Here is a 19,835-nt window from a genome sequence, read left to right as displayed (position 1 = left end):
TAATAATAATAATGTTGGTATTTGTTGAGCGCTTACTATGTGCAGAGCACTGTTCTAAGCGCTGGGATAGATACAGGATAATCAGGTTGTCCCACATGAGGCTCACAGTTAATCCCCATTTTACAGATGAGGGAACTGAGGCCCAGAGATGTCAAGTGACTTGCCCACAGTCACACAGCTGACAAGTGGCTGAGCTGGGATTCGAACCCATGACCTCTGACTCCCAAGCCCGGGATCTTCCCACTGAGCCACGCTGCTTCTCTAGGCACTTGGGAAAGTGCAGTTTAATAATAATAATGTTGGTATTCGTTAAGCGCTTACTATGTGCAGAGCACTGTTCTAAGCACTGGGGGAGATACAGGGTCATCAGGTTGTCCCACTTGAGGCTCACAGGTTTCATCCCCATTTTACAGATGAGGTCACCGAGGCCCAGAGAAGTGAAATGACTTGCCCACAGTCACACGGCTGACAAGTGGCAGTTTAAGAGTTCTAAGTTCATTCATAATTATTGAGCACTAACTACGTGCAGAGCACTGTATTAAGCGCTTGGGAAAGTACAAATCCCATCTCCGCCACTTGTCTGTTGTGTGACCTTGGGCGAGCCACTGCACATCTCTGGGCCTCAGTTCCCTCATCTGTAAAATAGGGATGAAGACTATGAGCCCCACATGGGGCAACCTGATGACCTACCCCAGCGCTTAAAACAGTGCTTGGCACATAGTAAGCGCTTAACAAATACAATTATTATTATCATTATTATAGTCCAGCAATAAAGAGAGACAGTCCCTGCCATCAACGAGCTCATGGTCTAATTTCTCTCATGATAGAGAAGCAGCGTAGCTCAGTGGAAAGAACCCGGGTTTGGAAGTCAGAGGTCATGGGTTCGACTCCCGGCTCTGCCACTTGTCAGCTGGGTGACTGTGGGCGAGTCACTTCACTTCTCTGCGCCTCAGTCACCTCATCTGGAAAATGGGGATTAACTGTGAGCCTCACATGGGACAACCTGATGACCCTATATCTCCCCCAGTGCTTAGAACAGTGCATGGCACATAGTAAGCGCTTAAGAAATACCAACATTATTATTATTATTCTCTGGGCCTCAGTGACCTCATCTGTAAAATGGGGATGAAGACTGTGAGCCCCACGTGAGACCATCTGATCACCCTTTATAATAATGTTGGTATCGGTTAAGCGCTTACTATGTGCCGAGCACTGTTCTAAGCGCTGGGGTAGATACAGGGTGATCAGGTTGTCCCCCGTGAGGCTCACAGTTAATCCCCATTTTACAGATGAGGGAACTGAGTCACAGAGAAGTGAAGTGACTTGCCCACAGTCACACAGCTGACAAGTGGCAGAGCAAGGATTGGAACCTATGACCTCTGACTCCCAAGCCCGGGCTCTTCCGCTGAGCCACGCTGCGTCTCTCTACCGCAGCGCTTAGAACAGTGCTGTGTACATAGTAAGCGCTTAACAAATACCAACATCATCATATCACTGAGCGGACCTTTCCGATAACTCCCCTGGCCCCGACGAGTCTTTTCTGAAGAAAATCGGCAGCGTTTCCTCAGCCGTTCATTTGGATCCCTTTTCCGCAGGGGTCGAAGCAAGATTTTTAGCACCGGGCCGGGAAACCCGTATGAGGGAAAATATGCAAGGGGCAGGCAGACTTCGAGGAAGGCAGAGCTGAATTCGATCCGCCTTCTCACTGTCACACCAAGACCGGATCGATTAAGCCCCTCTCAAAATGGTCCCGCGTCCGTTGAAGTCACGGCCCTTCCAGGGAAGATAGTTAGCCGGTGGTGATCGGGGGGAGTCGGGTGAGAAACAGTTCTTTAAAGAGATTTAAAGAGAAAGAGCCGGGCTGTATCTGGGGGCTTTTCCCCGTCTCTGGTGTGAGCTGAGGGAAGCGGTGTGGCCTAGTGGCTGGCGCTCGGGCCCGGGAGTCAGAAGGAACTGGGTTCTGTTCATTCATTCAATCCTATTTATTGAGCGCTGTACTGAGCACTTGGAATGGGCAGTGCGGCAACAGATAGAGACAGTCTCTGCCCAGCGACGGACCCGTGGTCTAAACGGGGGAGACAGACAACAAAACAAGTTGTCAGGTGTCAATTCCATCAAGATAAATAGAATCATAGATCTATACACATCGTAGTGTGACTCGGTGGAAAAAGCCCAGACTCGGGAATCAGAGGTCGTGGGTTCTAATTCCGGCTTTGCCACTTTATCGGCTGGGTGACTTAGGGCAAGTCGCTTCACTTCTCTGTGCCTCAATTCCCTCATTTGGAAAATGGGGATTAAGACTGAGCCCCACGTGGGACAACCTCATTCCCCTGTATCTCCCCCAGCACTTACAACAGTGCCTGGCACATAGTAAGCGCTTAACGAATACCAAATTATTATTATTATTATTATTATTATTAAACGGGGGAGACAGACAACAAAACGAAACAAGTAGTCTGCCATCCATCCCAGGACAGAGTCATAGATATCTACACATCATTAGACGGTAAACCCGTCTAAGGGCAGGGACTGTCTCTATCTGTTACCGATTTGTACATTCCAAGCGCTTAGTACAGTGCTCTGCACGTAGTAAGCGCTCAATAAATACTATTGAATGAATCATTAATAAAATAAATAATCCCCGCTCTCCCGCTGCTTGTCCGCCGTGTGATCACATCAAAGCAGTGAGAAGCAGTGTAGCCTAGTGGATGGAGCTCTTGCCTGGGAGTCAGAAGGACCTGGGTTCTAATCATGGCCCCGCCACTTGTCTGCAGTGTGAACCTGGGCTTGTCACTTGACTTCTCTGGGCCTCAGTTTCCTCATCTGTAAAATGGAGAGAGAGACTGTGAGGCCCATTTGGAACAGGGATTGTGTCCATTCTGATTGGCTTAGATCTACCCCACTACTTAGTACAGTGCCTGGCACGTAGTAAGCACTTAACAAATACTATTATTACTAATATCATTATTGTTATTATTAATAAATACTTGGAGGTCACCCCCGACAGCTTGTTCTCAGAGAAGCAGCATGGCGGCGTGAGCTCGGTCCTGGGAGTCGGAAGGACCTGAGTTCTAATCTCAGATCTGCCACACATCTGCTGTGTGAGCTTGAGCAGGTCACCTCAGTTCTCCGGGCCTCAGTTCCCTCATCTGTTAAAAAATGGGAATGAAGAGTCTGTGAAGAAGGGACTCTGTCCAACCCGATCAACTTGTATCTACCCCAGCGCGCAGAACAGTGCTTGGCACATAGTAAACGCTTAACAGATGCCGTAATTTTTTTTTCTTTTTTAATTCGGGGCCGGATCAGGTCTGGTTTTGGGGGGACGGTCACAGAATGTGGGAGACGGTGGGCAGCGGAAGCCGACAGAGAAAAGGTGGTGGAAAGACACCAACTATGGCTCAGAGAAGCAGCGTGGCTCAGTGGAAAGAGGCCGGGCTTGGGAGTCAGGTCATGGGTTCGAATCCCTGCTCTGCCGCTTGTCAGCCGTGTGACTGTCACTTAACTTCTCTGGGCCTCAGTGACCTTAAATTGGGATTAAAACTGTGAGCCCCATGTGGGACAACCTTTGTTAGCGCTTACTATGTGCCGAGCACCGTACTAAGCGCTGGGGGAGATACAGGGTCATCAGGTTGTCCCACGTGAGGCTCACAGTTAATCCCCATTTTACAGATGAGGTAACTGAGGCCCAGAGAAGTTCAGTGACTAGCCCACAGTCACACAGCTGACAGGTGGCAGAGCCGGAAGTCGAACCCATGACCTCTGTCTCCGAAGCCCAAGCTCTTTCCACTGAGCCACGCTGCTGCCCCTGATATTTGTTAAATGCTTACTATGTGCCGAGCATTCTTCTAAGCGCTGGGGAAGATACAGGGCCATCAGGTTGTCCCACGTGAGGCTCACAGTTAATCCCCATTTTACAGATGAGGTAAATGAGGCCCAGAGAAGTTAAGTGACTCGCCCACAGTCACACAGCTGACGAGTGGCAGAGCCGGGATTCGAACCCATGACCTCTAACTCCCAAGCCCGGGCTCTTTCCACTGAGCCATGCTGCTTCTCTATTATATATATATATATCTATTATATCTATATAGATATATCTATATCTATATATACTAGATATATCTCTAGTATCTCTGTTAGAGATACTAGCCTCTCCTCCCCACTATAGCTAAATTATAGAAAATAGAGGATCCAACAGGGAGATGAAGCACGGCCTATTGGCAAGAGCCCGGGCTTGGGAGTCAGAGGATGTGAGTTCTAATCCCGGTTCTGCCCTCTTCTGCTGGGTGACCTTGGGCAAGTCACTTAACTTCTATGTGCCTCAGTTACCTCATCTATAAAACGGGGATTAAGACTGTGAACCCACATCAGGACAACCTGTATCAACCCTAGCACTTAGAACAGTGCTTGGCACATAGTATGTGCTTAACAAGTACCATCATCATTCTTATTATCATTACCCCAGTGCTTAGAAGGTGCTTGACACGTTTTAACAAATCCAATTATCATCATTATTATTGTTATCTGCCTAGCCCTTAGAGCCTGGGCCTGGGAGTCAGAAGGACCTGGATTCTAATCCCGGCTCCGCCACTCGTCTGCTGCGCTTGGTCACTTAACTTTTATGGACCTCAGTAATTTCATCAGTAAAATGGGGATGAAAACTGTGAACCGTATGTGGGGCAGAGACTGTGTTCAAAGTGATTATCTTTTATCTACCCCAGCACTTGGAATAGTGCTTAGCACATAGTAATCACTTAACAATTATACAGGTTGTCCAAGGGACAACCTGATTCCCCTATGTCTACCCCGGCGCTTAGAACAGTGCTCGGCACATAGTAAGCGCTTAACAAATACCAACATTATTATTATTATTATTATTAACAATTGCCATAAAAACAAAAGAAGCAGAGACGCAGTGTTGTGTTTCGGCTAGAGTCCGGGTCCGAGAGTCAGAAGGTCGTGGGTTCTAATCCCGGCTCTGCCACCTCTCTGCTGTGTGACCTTGGGCGAGTCACATCCCTTCGCTGGGCCTCAGTTCCCTCATCTGGAAAATGGGGACTGAGACCGTGAGCCCCAGGTGGGACAGGGACTGTGTCCAACCTGATTCGCTTGCCTCCACCCTAGCGCTTAGTACAGTGCCTGGCACAAAGTAAGCGCTTAGCACATACCATGATACTAATAGCGTCTGACCTTCCTCTAGACTGTAAGGTCCCTGTGGGTAGGAATGCGTCTACGAACCTGTCACCCAAGTGCTCAGTACAGTGCTCGCGTACAGTAGTTATGATTAATAGCAAACCTCTCACTCTAGGCTTCGAGGCTGTCCATCCCTTGCCCCTCCTACCTCTCCTCCCTCCTCTCTTTCCACCGCCCACCCGCACGCTCCGCTCCTCCGCCGCCCACCTCCTCGCCGTCCCCACGTTCTCGCCGTCCGCCGCCGTCGACCCCCGGGCCGCGTCCTCGCCGCCGTCCCGGAACGCCCTCCCTCCTCACCTCCGCCAAACTCATTCTCTTCCCTCTTCAAACCCTACTTACAGCTCACCTCCTCCAGGAGGCCTTCCCAGACTTGGCTCCCCTTCTCCCTCTACTCCCTCTACCCCCCGCTTCACCTCTCCGCCAGCTAAACCCTCTTTTCCCCCCATCTCCCTCCGCTCCTCCCCCTCTCCCTTCCCCTCCCCTCGGCACCGTACTCGTCCGCTCGACCGTATATATCTTCATCACCCTATTTATTTTGTTAATGAGATGTACATCGCCTCGATTCTATTTATTTGCTATTGTTTTAATGAGATGCTCATCCCCTCGATACTATTTATCGCTATCGTTCTCGTCCGTCCGTTTCCCCCGATTAGACCGTAAACCCGTCCAAGGGCAGGGTACTGTCTCTGTTACCGATTTGTCCATTCCAAGCGCTTAGTACAGTGCTCTGCACATAGTAAGCGCTCAGTAAATACTATTGAATGAATGAATGAATGAGTTTACAGTCTGAAGAGAGAGACAGACATTAATATTAGAATACAGAATTAATAATTCGATTAGACTGTAAGCCCGTCAAAGGGCAGGGAGGGTCTCTGTCTGTTACCGATTTGTCCATTCCAAGCGCTTAGTACAGTGCTCTGAACATAGTAAGCGCTCAATAAATACTAATGAATGAATGAATAGTAAGCGTCCATTAATGCCAGGGATGATTTAAAGGTAACTTTCCCAAATCCAAAGCGCTTTTCCTAATCACACTTTCCTCCCTCCGTTTTTCAGCATGGAAGAATTAATAGTTGAGCTGCGTCTGTTCCTTGAACTCCTGGACAACGAGTACCTGACATCCACCGTCAGGGAGAAGAAGGCCGTCATCGCCAATATCCTCCTGAGGATCCAGGCCGCCAAAGGTGAGGGCTGGAATCCGAGCCTCCGCCAGGCTTCCCGGCGCTTACAACGGTGCTCGGCACGTAGTAAGCGCTTAACAGAGACCATCACCATTGTTATTTTTATTATTATCATTTAACAAATACCATCATCATTATATCATTCTAGACTCCCTCATTTCGCGGCTTGCGAGGGGTGTAATGACCCTCCCCGCTCAGAGCCTTAATTGAAAGCCGCCTCCTCCAAGAGGCCTTCCCCGACTAAGCCCTCCTTTCCTCCCTTCTGTGTCGCGCTGACTTTATTCATTCCCCGCTCCCAGCCCCCGCACCACCAAGGTCCGTATCTCTCATTTATTTCTTTCTATTAATGTCGTCCCCCTCCCTAGACTGTAAGCTCATTGGTGGGGCAGAGAATTGTCCGTTTTATTGTTCTATTGCACTCTTCCCGGTGCTCAGTGCAGTGCTCGAGCACCCGGTAGGCGCGCTCGATAAATATTATTCTTGTAGTCTCTGAAGAGCTCAAGACAGTGCCCCTGAACACATTAAGCGTTTAATCAATGTGATTGAATGTTGTACTCTGTCAAGCGCTTAGTAAAGTGCTCTGCACACAGTAAGTGCTCCGTAATTATTTTATCATCATGTATTTTGTTAAGCTCTTACTGTGTCAAGCACTGTTACTAAGGGGTCCACGGTCTTAATCCCCATTTTACAGATGAGGTAACTGAGGCACAGAAAGGTGAGGGGGCTTGCCCAAGGTCACAAAGCAGACAAATGCAGAGTTGGATTAGAATCACGTCCTCTGACTCCCCAAACCTTTCCACCAAGCCACGCTGCTTCTGTTTTACTCTCCTAAGCACTTAGCACAGTGCTCCGCACACAGATAGTGCTCGGTAAATAACTAACTATTGTCCTCTCCTAAGTGCTTAGTACAGTGGTCTGCTCACAGTAAGCGCTCAATAATATGATGAATGACTATTGTAGTCTCCTAAGCACTTAGTCAGCGCTCTGCTCACAGTAAGCGCTCATAAATATGATTGACTCACTGTACTCTCCAAGTGCTTATTGAGTGCTCTGCCACATAGTAAGCGCTCAATAAGAATAGTTGAGTGACTGTTGTACTCCCTAAGTGTTCATCGGTGCTCTGCACAAGTAACACTCATAAATATGATTGACAGGACATTGTACTCACTAAATGCTTAGTACGATGCTCTGCACACAGTAATCGCTCATTGAATACGATCGACGACTACTGTAGTCCTAAGCGCTTAGTACAGTGCCTGCACACGGTAAGCGCCGACAAATACGATTGAACTGTCGTACTCTCCTAAGGGCTCGTTCAGTGCTCTGCACATATTAAGAGCTCAATGAATATGATTGACTGACTGTTGTAGTCTCCCAAGGCGTTTAGAACGGGGCTCCGCTCTCCAGTAAAGTGCTCAATAAATATTCGAATTGACTGTTGTAGTCTCCAAAGCGCTTAGTACGATGCTCTGCACACAGTAAGAGCTCCGTGAATATGATCGACTGACTATTGTAGTCTGCAGAGCGTTAGTTCGGTGCTCTGCACACAGTAAGAGCTCAGTGAATATGACCGACTGACTATTGTAGTCTCCTAAGTGCTTAGTACGGTGCTCTGCACACATTAAGTGCTCAGTAAATACGATAGACTGAGAAGAGAGTGAGGACTGTGCAGAAAGGCGCTGGGCGGATTGAACCAGAGATTGCGGGAGAGAAGAAGATGCAGCGTGGCTCAGTGGAAAGAGCCCGGGCTTGGGAGTCAGAGGTCATGAGTTCGGATCCCGGCTCCGCCACTTGTCAGCCGTGTGACTTTGGGCAAGTCACTTCACTTCTCTGGGCCTCAGTTACCTCATCTGTAAAATGGGGATGAAGACTGTGAGCCTCAGGTGGGACAACCTGATTACCCTGTATATCCCAGCACTTAGAACAGTGCTCTGCACATAGTAAGCGCTTAATAATACCAACATAAAGAAGATGTGCCGGGGGCTCCGGGAATGGGGCGCGGGAGGAGGGTCTTTCCCGGCAGCGACTGAAGCGGAAGCTGATGGACGAGCCCAGGGATGGACACCGGGGCGGTTTGTCCGGCCGAACCGTGGCCGCTCCCCGGGAAGCAGCGCGGCTCAGTGGAAAGAGCCCGGGTTGGGGAGTCAGAGGCCCGTGGGTTCTAATCCCGCCTCCGCCGCTTGTCTGCTGTGTGACCTTGGACAAGTCACCTCACTCTCTGGGCCTCAGTTACTCATCTGGAAAATGGGGATGAAGACTGGGAGCCCCACGTGGGACAAACTGGTGACCTTGTATCCTGCCAGCACTTAGGACGGTGTGTTCACACATAGTAAGCGCTTAACGAATAGAGAAGCAGCGCGGCTCAGTGGAAAGAGCACGGGATTTGGAGTCAGAGGACACGGGTCCGAATCCCAGCTCCACCCCCCTCAGCTGTGTGACTTGGGGCGAGTCACTTCACTTCTTGTACTTCAGTTACCTCATCTGTAAAATGGGGATTAAAAGTGTGAGCCTCACGTGGACGACCCGATCCCCCTGTATCTCCCCCAACGCTTGAACAGTGCTCGCACATAGTAAGCGCTTAACAAATACCAACATTATTATAAATTACTATCATTCAGCACTTTGGACAGTGCTGTGCACACCAGTAAGCGCTCAATAAATACGATTGAAATGAATGAATCATTGAATGGGGGAGACGTCTCATGCTGCTGGACCCCACCCACGGAGTGGCTGGGTCTCAGTTCCCTCATCTGGAAAATGGGATTGACCCTGGGAGCCCATGTAGGCCTAGTGGGTAGAGCCCAGGCCTGGAAGTCCTAAGGTCATGAGTTCTAATCCTGGATCTGCCACTTGTCAGCGTGTGATTTTGGGCAAGCCACTTCTCTTCTCTGGGCCTCTGCGACCTCATCTGGAAAATGGGGCTGAAGACTGTGAGCCCCATGTAGGACAACTGATCATTCTTGTATCCACCCCCAGCACTTAGAATGGTGCTTCGCACCTAATAAGCACTTAACAAATACAAATAATAATAATAATCAATAATGTGGTATTTGTTAAGCGCTTACTATGTGCAGAGCACTGTTCTAAGCGCTGGGGTAGACACAGGGAATCGGGTTGTCCCACGTGGGCTCACGGTCTTAATCCCCATTTTACAGATGAGGTAACTGAGGCACCGAGAAGTGAAGTGACTCGCCCACAGTCACACAGCTGCCAAGTGGCCGAGCCGGGATTCGAACCCATGACCTCTGACTCCAAAGCCCGTGCTCTTTCCACCGAGCCACGCTGCTTCTCTTCATCATCATCATCCAACCCTATTTGCTTGTATCCACCCCAGTGCTTAGTACAGTGCCTGGATCGCAGTAAATGCTTAACAAATACTACAGTTATTATCATGTGGGACAGGGACTGTGTCCAACCTGATTAACTTGTATCTACCTCATAATAATAATAATTAGTAATAATAATTATGGAATTGTTAAACACTCACTATGTGCCAAGCACTGAACTAAAGTTCTGGGTAAAAGACTATAACCTAGATTATTGTGGGCTGGGAGTGTGTCTCTTTTATTGTTCTTTTCTGCTCTTTCCATACACCTAGTACGGTGCTCTGCCACATTAAGTGCTCAATTAAATACCGATCCCAGTGAATGCAAGGTAATCAGGTCAGACACATCGGATCCCCACATGGACTTCCAGTCTCAAGTCTCTCCATTTTACAGATGAAGGAACTGAAGCACAGAGAGTTAAGTGCGTTGTCCAAGGTCACCCAGCAGACAAAGTGGCGAGCCGGATAGAACCCACATCCTCTGCCTCCCAGCCCGGGCTTCTTGCACTGGGGCCACGCTGCTTGACGTATAACACAATTATTCTGATTATTATCATTAGAACCTGCCTTAGTCTGGAAAGAAATTCGGGGGATTAAGAGCGTGAACCCACTTGGGACAGGGACCGTGTCCAACCTGATTAACGCGTATCTTACCCCGGCGCTTAGAACAGTGTTTGGCAGGAGAGTAAGCGCTTAACGAGTACCATCCTTATTATGATTCCGGTTATCATGGTGATTATCCACAGGCTTGGACTACGCGATCACGGGTACGCCGGGCGATGTTTCCAGCGGGTTCCCGGCCCCCTCCTCAGATGCCCCCTGCCGGAAATCCCTCAGCAGTGGCTGGTGAGTGCCCCGGCCCTCGGCCCCTGGGGGGTTTGGGGGCGAATCCCAAATTTGGGGAGGCGTGGGGGTGGTCCCGGAGACGGAGCCCACCGTCTCCAATTTGGTTTGAGCCGCCCCAAGCGCTAAGTACCAGTGCTCTGCACATAGTAAAGCACTCAATAAATACTATTGAATGAATGCCCCAGTCAATTTATGGGTAGAGAGAGCAGTCGGGGCAATATCGGGGAGTAGGCCCTGGTACTTATTAAGGCATTTATTCATTCATTCACTCAGTCATATGTACTGAGCGCTTACTGGGTGCTCTGCCCATGTACTGAGCGCTTGGGAGAATACAACGCACAATAAATAGTCACATTCCCTGCCCAGCGTGGCATGAGTGGCTAGAGCCCCGGCCTGGGAGTCAGAAGGACTTGAGTTCGAATCCTGTCTCTGTCACTCGTCTGCTGCGTGGCCTTCGGCAAGGCGACTCACTTCCCTGGGCCACAGTTCTCTCATCTGGGAAATGGGGATCAAGACTGTGAGTCCAATGCGGGACAGGGATGGTGTCCGACCCCATTTGCCTGTATCCGCCCAGCCGCTTAGTACAGCACCTGGTACACAGTAGTGTTTAACAAATACCACAGTTATTAGATGGGAGATGGACATTGATAGAAGAAATGTCAGCTCTGGACATAAGTGATGTCTGAGAGCTCACCTCCTCCAGAGGCCTTCCCAGACTGAGCTACCCCTTTTCCCTCTGCTCCTCTATTCCTCCTCTGCTCCTCCCCCTTCCCCCTTCCCCTCAGCTAAGCCCCCTTTCCCTCTGCTCCTTCCCCTCCCCTCAGCACTGTGCTCATTTGTATATATTTTTTATTACCCCTATTTATTTTGTGAATGAGGTGTCCATACCCCTTGATTCTATTTATCGTGATTATGTTGTCTTGTTTTTGTCCGTCCGCCTCCCCCGATTAGACCGTGAGCCCGTCATTGGGCAGGGATGGTCTCTATCTGTTGCCGAATTGTCCATTCCAAGCGCTTAGTACGGTGCTCTGCACATAGTGAGCGCTCAATAAATACTATTGAATGAATGAATGGGGCTGGGAGGGAGGATGAATAAAGAGAGCAAGTCAGGGTGATGCAGAAGGGAGTGGGACATGGGGAGAAGGGAGCTTAGTCCGAGAAGGCCTTCTTGAGGAGGAGAGGGCTTTCAGTAAGACTTTGAAGCCGGGGGAGGCCTTGAGCAGACACCTCACAGTCTGAAGTGCCAGATTGGAAGGAAATTAAGACTGGGTGGAAACATCTGTTTCTGTGGAAAAATTGCTATTTGATGCTATTGATGACTGTCTACTTGTTTTGTTTTCTGTCTCCCCCTTCTAGACTGTCAGCCCGTTGTTGGGTAGGGATGGTCTCTATCTCTTGCCGAATGGTACTTTCCAAGCGCTTAGTAGAGTGCTCTGCACACAGCACTCAATAAGTACCGATGAATGAATGGAAAATGACAGCTATATAATTAAGACCTTAGCCTGCTTTCATGCTGGGGTTTAATAGTAGCAGCAAAGAGCAGACACGAAGAGGAAGGATGGAGTAGGATCCTGGAAAACGCTGAATTTCTGAATTTTATTGCCGAATTCCTACTTTCCAAGCGCTTAGTACAGTGCTCTGCACATAGGAAGCATTTCAATAAATACAGCTGAATGAAGGAAAGAATGAAATGGCTGCCCTTCTTCTCTGTCTGCGCATTATGGGCCTTGGGGAAGGGGTGTGGATCAGAGTTTCACGTGTTATGGATTCCAATCTTTTTACTCTCTCTCTCTCTCTTGGCCCGGAGATTGTCCACGTGATAGCAGGTGATTTATTTATTTGGTTTGGTTTTTTGTTTTTTTGAAATGGTATTTTTTAAAGTTCTTACTACGTGCCCTCCACTGTTTTTAAGAGCTGGCGTAGATTCAAGATAATCAGGTTGAACCCAGTCTCTATCCCACATGGGGGCTCACAATAATTCATTTGGTCATATTTATTGAGACTTACTGTGTGCAGGGCATTGTACTAAGCGTTTGGGAGAGCACAGTGCAAAAATTAAACAGACACATCCCCTGCCCACAGTGAGCTTACAGGCAGACCGGGGGGATGGCAGACATCAAAACAAATAAATAAATAACAGATAAAGGTGCTGTGGGGTTGGGAAAGGGGAAAAAAATAACGTACCGGTTAAGCGCTTACTATGTGCCGAACACTGTTCTAAGCGCTGGGGTAGATACAAATTAATCAGATTGGCACAGTCCCTGTCCCACACTAGGTTCACAGTCTTCATCCCCACTTTTTACAGATGAGGTAACTGAGGCACAGTGAAGTTAATCGACTTGCTCTAGGTCACACAGCAGATAAGTGAAGCAGATAAGAGAAGCAGCGTGGCTCAGTGGAAAGAGCCCGGGCTTGGGAGTCAGAGGTCATGGGTTCGAATCGCGGCTCTGCCGCTTGCCAGCTGTGTGACTGCGGGCAAGTCACTTCACTTCTCTGTGCCTCAGTTCCCTCATCTGTAAAATGGGGATTAAGACTGTGAGCCCCACGTGGGACAACCTGATGACGCTGTATCTACCCCAGCGCTTAGATCAGTGCTCTGCACATAGTAAGCGCTTAACAAATACCAACATTATTATTATAAGTGGTGAAGCTGGGATTAGAACCCATGACCTCCTGACTCCCAGGCCTGGGCTCTAGCCACTTCAACGTGCAAAGAGAGCAAGTCATGGTGACGCAGAAGGGAGTGGGAGAAGAGGTCAAGGGGGTCTTAGGGAAGGCCTCTTGGAGGAGATGCGACTTCATTAAGGCTTTGAAGGAGGGGGAGAGTCATCGTCTGGGAGATTTGAGGAGGGAGGGCGTTCCGGGCCCAGAGGCGGGACGTGGGGCCAGGGGTTGATGGTGGGACAGGTGAGAAGGAGGCCCAGTGGACGAGGTGAAGGGCGGCAGAGGAGCGGACTGTGTAGGCTGCGATGGAGAAGGGGAGAAGGGAGGGGAGGTAGGATGGGACAAGGAGATGGACGGCTTTAAAATCCCCATTTACAGGTGGTATGAAGTGAAGTGACTTTTACAGAGAAGCGACTTAAATCCCCATTTTACAGGTGGTAATGAAGTGAAGTGACTTTTACAGAGAAGCGACTTTTTAATTTTTTTAAAATGCTATATGTTAAACGCCTACTCTGTGGTAGGCACCGTTCTATGGGCTGGGGTAGATACAAGATAATCGGATTGGACGCAGTCCCTGTCCCATATGAGGCTCACAGTTTAAATCCCCATTTCCAGATGAGGGAACCGGGGCCCAGGAGAGTGAAGTAGCTTGCCCAAAGCCACGCAGCGGCCAAGTGCAGAGCCGGAAGTTGTTAGGTTTGTGGCTTTTTAGTCCTTTCCAAGCAGGTGGGGCCAGGTCCAGTGAGCATCGGATCATAGAATCAAGTCAGCCTGTCAGAGGATTGAAGTTTGTTTTTATCATATTTATTGCACATTATGTGCCAGACACAGCACTTAATGCTGGAGACTCTGACCTCGCTGTGGGCAGGGAATGTCACTGTTTATTGTTGTATTGTACCTTCCCGAGCACTTAGTATTCATTCACCGATTCATTTAATCGTATTTATTGAGCGCTTACTGTGTGCAGAGCACTGTTCTAAGCGCTTGGAATGTACACTTCGGCAACAGAGACAATCTGTGCCGAACAACGGACTCACAGTCTTAAAGGGGGAGACAGACAACAAAACAAAAAAAAGTAGTCAGGCATCAATACCATCAAAATAGATATATAGAATCATAGATATGTACACATCATTAATAAATAGAGTAATAATAATAATAATAATAATGTTGGTATTTGTTAAGCGCTTACTATGTGCAGAGCAGCTGGTTCTAAGCGCTGGGATAGACACAGGAGAATCAGGTTGTCCCACATGGGGCTCACAGTCTTAATCCCCATTTTACAGATGAGGGAACTGAGGCACAGAGAAGTTAAGTGACTTGCCCACAGTCACACAGCTGACAAGTGGCAGAGCTAATAAATAGTATATACAAGTATGCACAAGTACTCTCGGGAGGGGGAAGGGGGTAAGATCAGAGGGAGGGAGTAGGGGCAAAGGAGAGGGAAGGAGGAACAGAGGGAAAGGGGGGGCTCAATCTGGGAAGACCTCCTGGAGGAGGTGAGCTCTCAGTAGGGCTTTGAAGAGGGGAAGAGAGTTGGTTGGGCGGAGGTGAGGAGGGAGGGTGTCCCGGGACCGTGGGAGGATGTGGCCCGGGGGTCGGCGGCGGAACAGGAGAGAACGAGGCCCAGTGAGGTTAGCAGCAGAGGAGCGGAGCGTGCGGGGCAGGCAGTAGAAAGAGAGAAGGGAGGAGAGGTAGGAGGGGGCAAGGGGATGGACAGCCTTGAAGCCCAGATTGAGGAGTTTTTTCTTCGTGCAAAGGTTGATAGGCAACCCCTGGAGGTTTTTGAGGCAGGGAGTGACATTCCCAGAGCGTTTCCATAGGAAGATAATCCGGGCAACGGAATAGAGAAGGGACTGGAGTGGGAGAGACGGGAGGAAGGGAGATGAGAGAGGAGGCTGATGCAGTCATCCAGTCGGGATAGGATAAGTGACAAGGCAGCAGTTGGGATGGAGAGGAAAGGGCAGATCTTGGTGATGTCGTGAAGGTGAGACCGGCAGATTTTGGTGACAGATTGGATGTGTGGGGTGAATGAGAGAGCAGAATCAAGGATGACACCAAGGTTGGGCTTGGGAGACAGGAAGGACGGTCGTGCCTTCCACGGTGACGGGGAAGTCGGGAAGAGGCCAGGGTTTGGGAGGGAAGATGAGGAGCTCAGGCTTGGACATGTTGAGTTTTAGGTGGCGGGCAGACATCCAGGTAGAGACGTCCCGGAGGCGGGAGGAGATACGAGCCTGAAGGGACGGGGAGAGGACAGAGGAGATGGAGATCTGTGTGTCATCTGCATAAAGATGATAGTCGAAGCTGTGGAAGCGAATGAGTTCACCGAGGGGGTGAGTGTAGATGGAGAACGGAAGAGGGCCGAGAACTGACCCTTGAGGAACCCCGACGGTTAGAGGATGGGAGGGGGAGGAGGAGCCCGCGAAGGAGACCGAGAATGAGCGGCCAGAGAGATGAGAGGAGAACCGGGAGAGGACGGAGTCCGTGAAGCCAAGGTGAGATAAGGTGTGGGGGAGAAGGGGACGGTCGACGGCGTCAGAGGCGGCTGAGAGGTGGAGGAGGATTAGGATAGAGTAGGAGCCATTGGATTTGGCAAGAAAGAGGTCACTGGTACCTTTGAGAGAGCAGTTTCGGTGGAGTGGAGGAGACGGAAGCCAGATTGTTTAGCACTTACTGTTTTAAAGTGCTGGGCAGATAAAAGTTAATCAGGGTAGACACAATCCCTGTGCCACAGGAGTCTCACAGTCTAAGTAGGAAGGAGTAGGATTTAATCTCCTTTTACAGATGAGGAAAACTGCGGCACAGAGAAGTGGAGTGGCTTGCCCAAAATCACACATTAGGCATGTGGCGGAGCCGGGATTGGAACCCAGGACCTCAGACTCCCAATCCCGATTCGGGAAAATCCCAAATTGATATTTGGATAATACCGATACTCAGCTGGTCACCAATATAACTTTGAATCATAATCTACAGACTTTACCCTTTCTTAATAATTGTGGTAATTGTTAAGTACTTTCTATGTGCCCAGCACTGTGCTAAGCACTGGGGCAGATACAGGACAATGAGGTCCCACGTGGGGCTCACAGACTAAATAGGATAGAGGACAAATATTGCATTTTGCGGATGAGGGAACGGAGGCAAAGAGAAGTTAAGTGACTTGCCCATAGTCACCCAGTAGGATGTGGTGGGAGCAGGATTGGAATTCAAGTCCTCTGAGTCCGAGACCCGTGCTCTTCCCACTAGGCCATGCTACCTCCCTCTAAGTTAAATATCATTCAGGAGAGAAACTTTAGCAATTTCGCCGGAAAATTCAGAGTCCATCCCTCAATCGGCCCGTCGGTCCATGATACTGTTAGAGCACTCACTGTACGCAGAGCACTGTACTAAGCGCTTGGGAGAGAACAGAGAAGAGTTGAAAGACAAGTTCCCTGCCCACAAGGAGCTTCCAGTCTAAAGGGAGCTGATAGGGTAAAGCAGAGCTCTCAACCTAGACGAGAAGCAGCGTGGCCTAGTGGAAAGAGCCCCGGGTTGGAAGCCAGAGGACTTGAGTTCTAATCCCGACCCTGCCACTTATCTGCTTGGGCAAGTCACCTGTATCCACCCCAGCGCTCAGAACACGGTTTGCCACATAGTAAGCTCTTAAATGCCCTCATTATTGCTTTACTTCTCTGTGCCTCATCTGTAAAATGGGGATTAAGACTGTGAGCCCCTCGTGGAATGACCTGATTACCTAGTATCTACCCCAGCGCTTAGAACAGTGCTTGGTATACAGTAAGCGTTTAGCAAATACCATCGTTATTATTGTTATTATCATTATCAGAGGGTGTAGCATTCTTTGTAAATTCCTGAACTTCCCCCTCCCCGCAATTTGTCCCAGACCAAGACAACCGCATAAAAAATAGGATTATTTTTAGACATCGACATTTGCTAGAAGAAACTCTGCAGTTCTGAGAGAGCCCTATTCATTCAATCATATTTATTAAGCGCTTACTGGGTGCAGAGGACTATACTAAACGCCTAGCCCCACCGGTGCTGGTGGAACTTCGGAAGTAGCCGGCCTGTGTTTCCACTTGGAAAACAGACCCATAAATTTGCAGGCTTACAAATATTTATTTCTGTTTTCGGGACATGTTTAGCTTTGTCTCCAGTAAAATAAGTGCAAATTCCTCATAAAGTTCTACTGGGAGCGAATCTGACTGGCCAACGAGCCAGCTCTCTGTGACAGGGCCTGACGTCACCCTCCAAAAATTCACCTTGGGAGTTCTTCAAGGCTGGGGCCCGTGGAGTCGAGAGAAATCTCGTCAGAGTCCTTCGGAGAGGAGAGAGGAGTCTCAAATAGGAACTTCTCTTGCCCTCCGAGGAAGCCGTGCCGCAGAACCTGGGTTCTAATCCCGGCTCCCCCTGCTCGTCTGCCGTGGGAGCTTGGACGAGCCCCTTTAACATCTCTCGGCTTCAGTTACCTCACGGGAAAATGGGGATGAAGACTGTGAGCCCCATGTGGGACAGGGACTGTGGCCAACCTGATGAGCGTGGATCTGTCCCAGCGCTTAATACAGTGCCCGGCCCACGGTAAGCGCTTACAAATACCGTTAAAAAAAATTCTGTTTCCTTTAATTTCGTTGTCGTATTTATTGAGCGCTTACTGTGTGCAGAGCGCTGTGACTTGCGAAAACCCCAACGAGATGCCATTTGCGGGTGTCTCAGGTGTCCGACTGCTGAGCGTGAGGCAGGAGGAGACGGCAGTGGGAGCCGGTTGAATATTGGGAAGAACCAGGCCTAGGCAGTGTAGCCTAGTGGAAAGAGCACAGGCCCAAGTTTCAGAGGACTTGGGTTCTAATCCCATCTAATAATAATAATTATCATTATTATAATATTTGTTAAGCACTTACTATGTCCCAGGCACTGTACTAAGCACTGGGATGGATCCAAGCAAATCAGGTTGGACACAGTCCCTGTACCTTATGGGGCTCCCAGTCTCAATCCCCATTTTCCAGACGAGGGAATGGAGGCCCAGAGAAGTGAAGTGACTTGCCCAAGGGCAGACAGCAGGGACTCTATCTGTTACCGATTTGTCCATTCCAAGCGCTTAGTACAGTGCTCTGCACATAGTAAGCACTCAATAAATACTATTGACTGAAAAGTGGCAGAGCCGGGATTAGAAACCTGGTCCTTTTGACTCCCAGGCCCGGGCTGAAGCCACTAGGACACACGCTTACGGTGTGCAGAGCCCTGTACTAAGCACTTGGGAGAGGACAGAGTCAGTAGACGTGTTTCCTGTCCACAACGAGTTTACAGTCTAGGGGCACGTTGTATCCATCGAGGCCTGTTGCCGTGTGGACAGGCTAGGTTAGGAAACGTTTCTCAACCACTCACTGCGTGGGGAGGTTAGTTAATCAATTAATTATGGTGTTTTGTAAGCATTTACTATGTGCCAAGCACTGTTCTGAGCGCCGGGGTAGATAGAAGGCAATCAGGTTTCCCACGTGGGGCTCACGGTCTTATGTTGGTATTTATTTAATGTTGGTATTTATTAAGTGCTTACTATGTGCAAAGCACTGTTCTAAAAGCACTGGGGGATACAAGGTGATCAGGTTGTCCCACGTGGGACTCACAGTTTTAATCCCCATTTTACAGATGAGGGAACTGAGGTATAGAGAAATTAAATTGAGAAGCAGCGTGGCTCAGTGGAAAGAGCCCGGGCTTTGGAGTCAGAGGTCATGGGCTCGAACCCCGGCTCGGCCACTTGGCAGCTGTGTGACTTTGGGCAAGTCACTTCACTTCTCTGTGCTTCAGTCACCTCATCTGTAAAACGGGGGTTAAGACTGTGAGCCCCACGTGGGACGACCTGATTCCCCTGTGTCTACCCCAGCGCTTAGAACAGTGATCGGCACATAGTAAGCGCTTAACAAATACCAACATTATTAACATTATTATTAAGTGACTTGCCCAAAGTCACACAGCTGGCAAGCGGCGGAACTGGGATTAGAACCCATGACCTCTGACTCCCAAGCCCGGGATCTTTCCACTGAGCCACGCTGTCTTCATCCCCATCTTAAAGGTGAGGTCACTGAGGCCCAGAGAAGTGAAGTGGCTTGCCCAAGGTCACACAGCAGACAAGTGGCGGAGCTGGGATTAGAACCCACGACCTCTGACTCCCAAGCTGTGCTCTTTCCTCTAAGCCACGCTGCTTCTCCAAGCAGGGAGGTTCGGCTAGGTACACAACACACTTGAAAAGCAGCCCTCCTGATAAGACTGTCAGCTCTTTGAGAGCCGGGAATGTGTCTACCCCCTCTCAGCCTAGTGATAAGAATAACTATGGTATTTGTTAAGCGCTTACTATGTACCAGGCACTGTCCTAAGCGCCGGGGTGGGATGCAAGCGAATCGGTTTGGACACAATCCCGGTTCCCCGTAGGGATCACAGTCTTCATCCCCATTTGACTGATGAGGGAACTGAGGCTCGAGAAATGAAGTGACTTGCCCAGGGTCACCCAGCAGATAAGTGGCGGAGCTGGGATTAGAACCCATGACCTTCTGAATCCCAGGCCTGGGCTCTATCCGCTAGGCCACACAGCATCTTTAATAGTAATAATATTGTTATTTGTTAAGCGCTTACTATGTGCAGAGCTG

At 49.4% G+C, this 19,835-nt stretch overlaps 1 protein-coding gene across 1 annotated transcript in view; it reads left to right on the top strand.

The window, feature by feature from the left end:
- The window catches only part of AFAP1 (actin filament associated protein 1), a 165,169-nt gene that overhangs the window by 53,749 nt on the left and 91,585 nt on the right, over positions 1-19,835 (top strand). The window contains exons 2-4 of the mRNA XM_029064139.2: positions 6,247-6,434; positions 6,671-6,686; positions 10,509-10,542. Of these exons, the coding sequence (XP_028919972.1) occupies positions 6,248-6,434; positions 6,671-6,686; positions 10,509-10,542 (237 nt within the window). The 5' untranslated portion in view covers position 6,247. The remainder of the gene's footprint in view (positions 1-6,246; positions 6,435-6,670; positions 6,687-10,508; positions 10,543-19,835) is intronic.

This window comes from Ornithorhynchus anatinus, chromosome 4, assembly GCF_004115215.2.
Source record: "Ornithorhynchus anatinus isolate Pmale09 chromosome 4, mOrnAna1.pri.v4, whole genome shotgun sequence".
Taxonomy (NCBI): Eukaryota; Metazoa; Chordata; class Mammalia; order Monotremata; family Ornithorhynchidae; genus Ornithorhynchus; species Ornithorhynchus anatinus.
The sequence above is the reverse complement of the archived record's forward strand: the minus strand, read 5'-3'. Positions and strand labels throughout refer to the sequence as shown.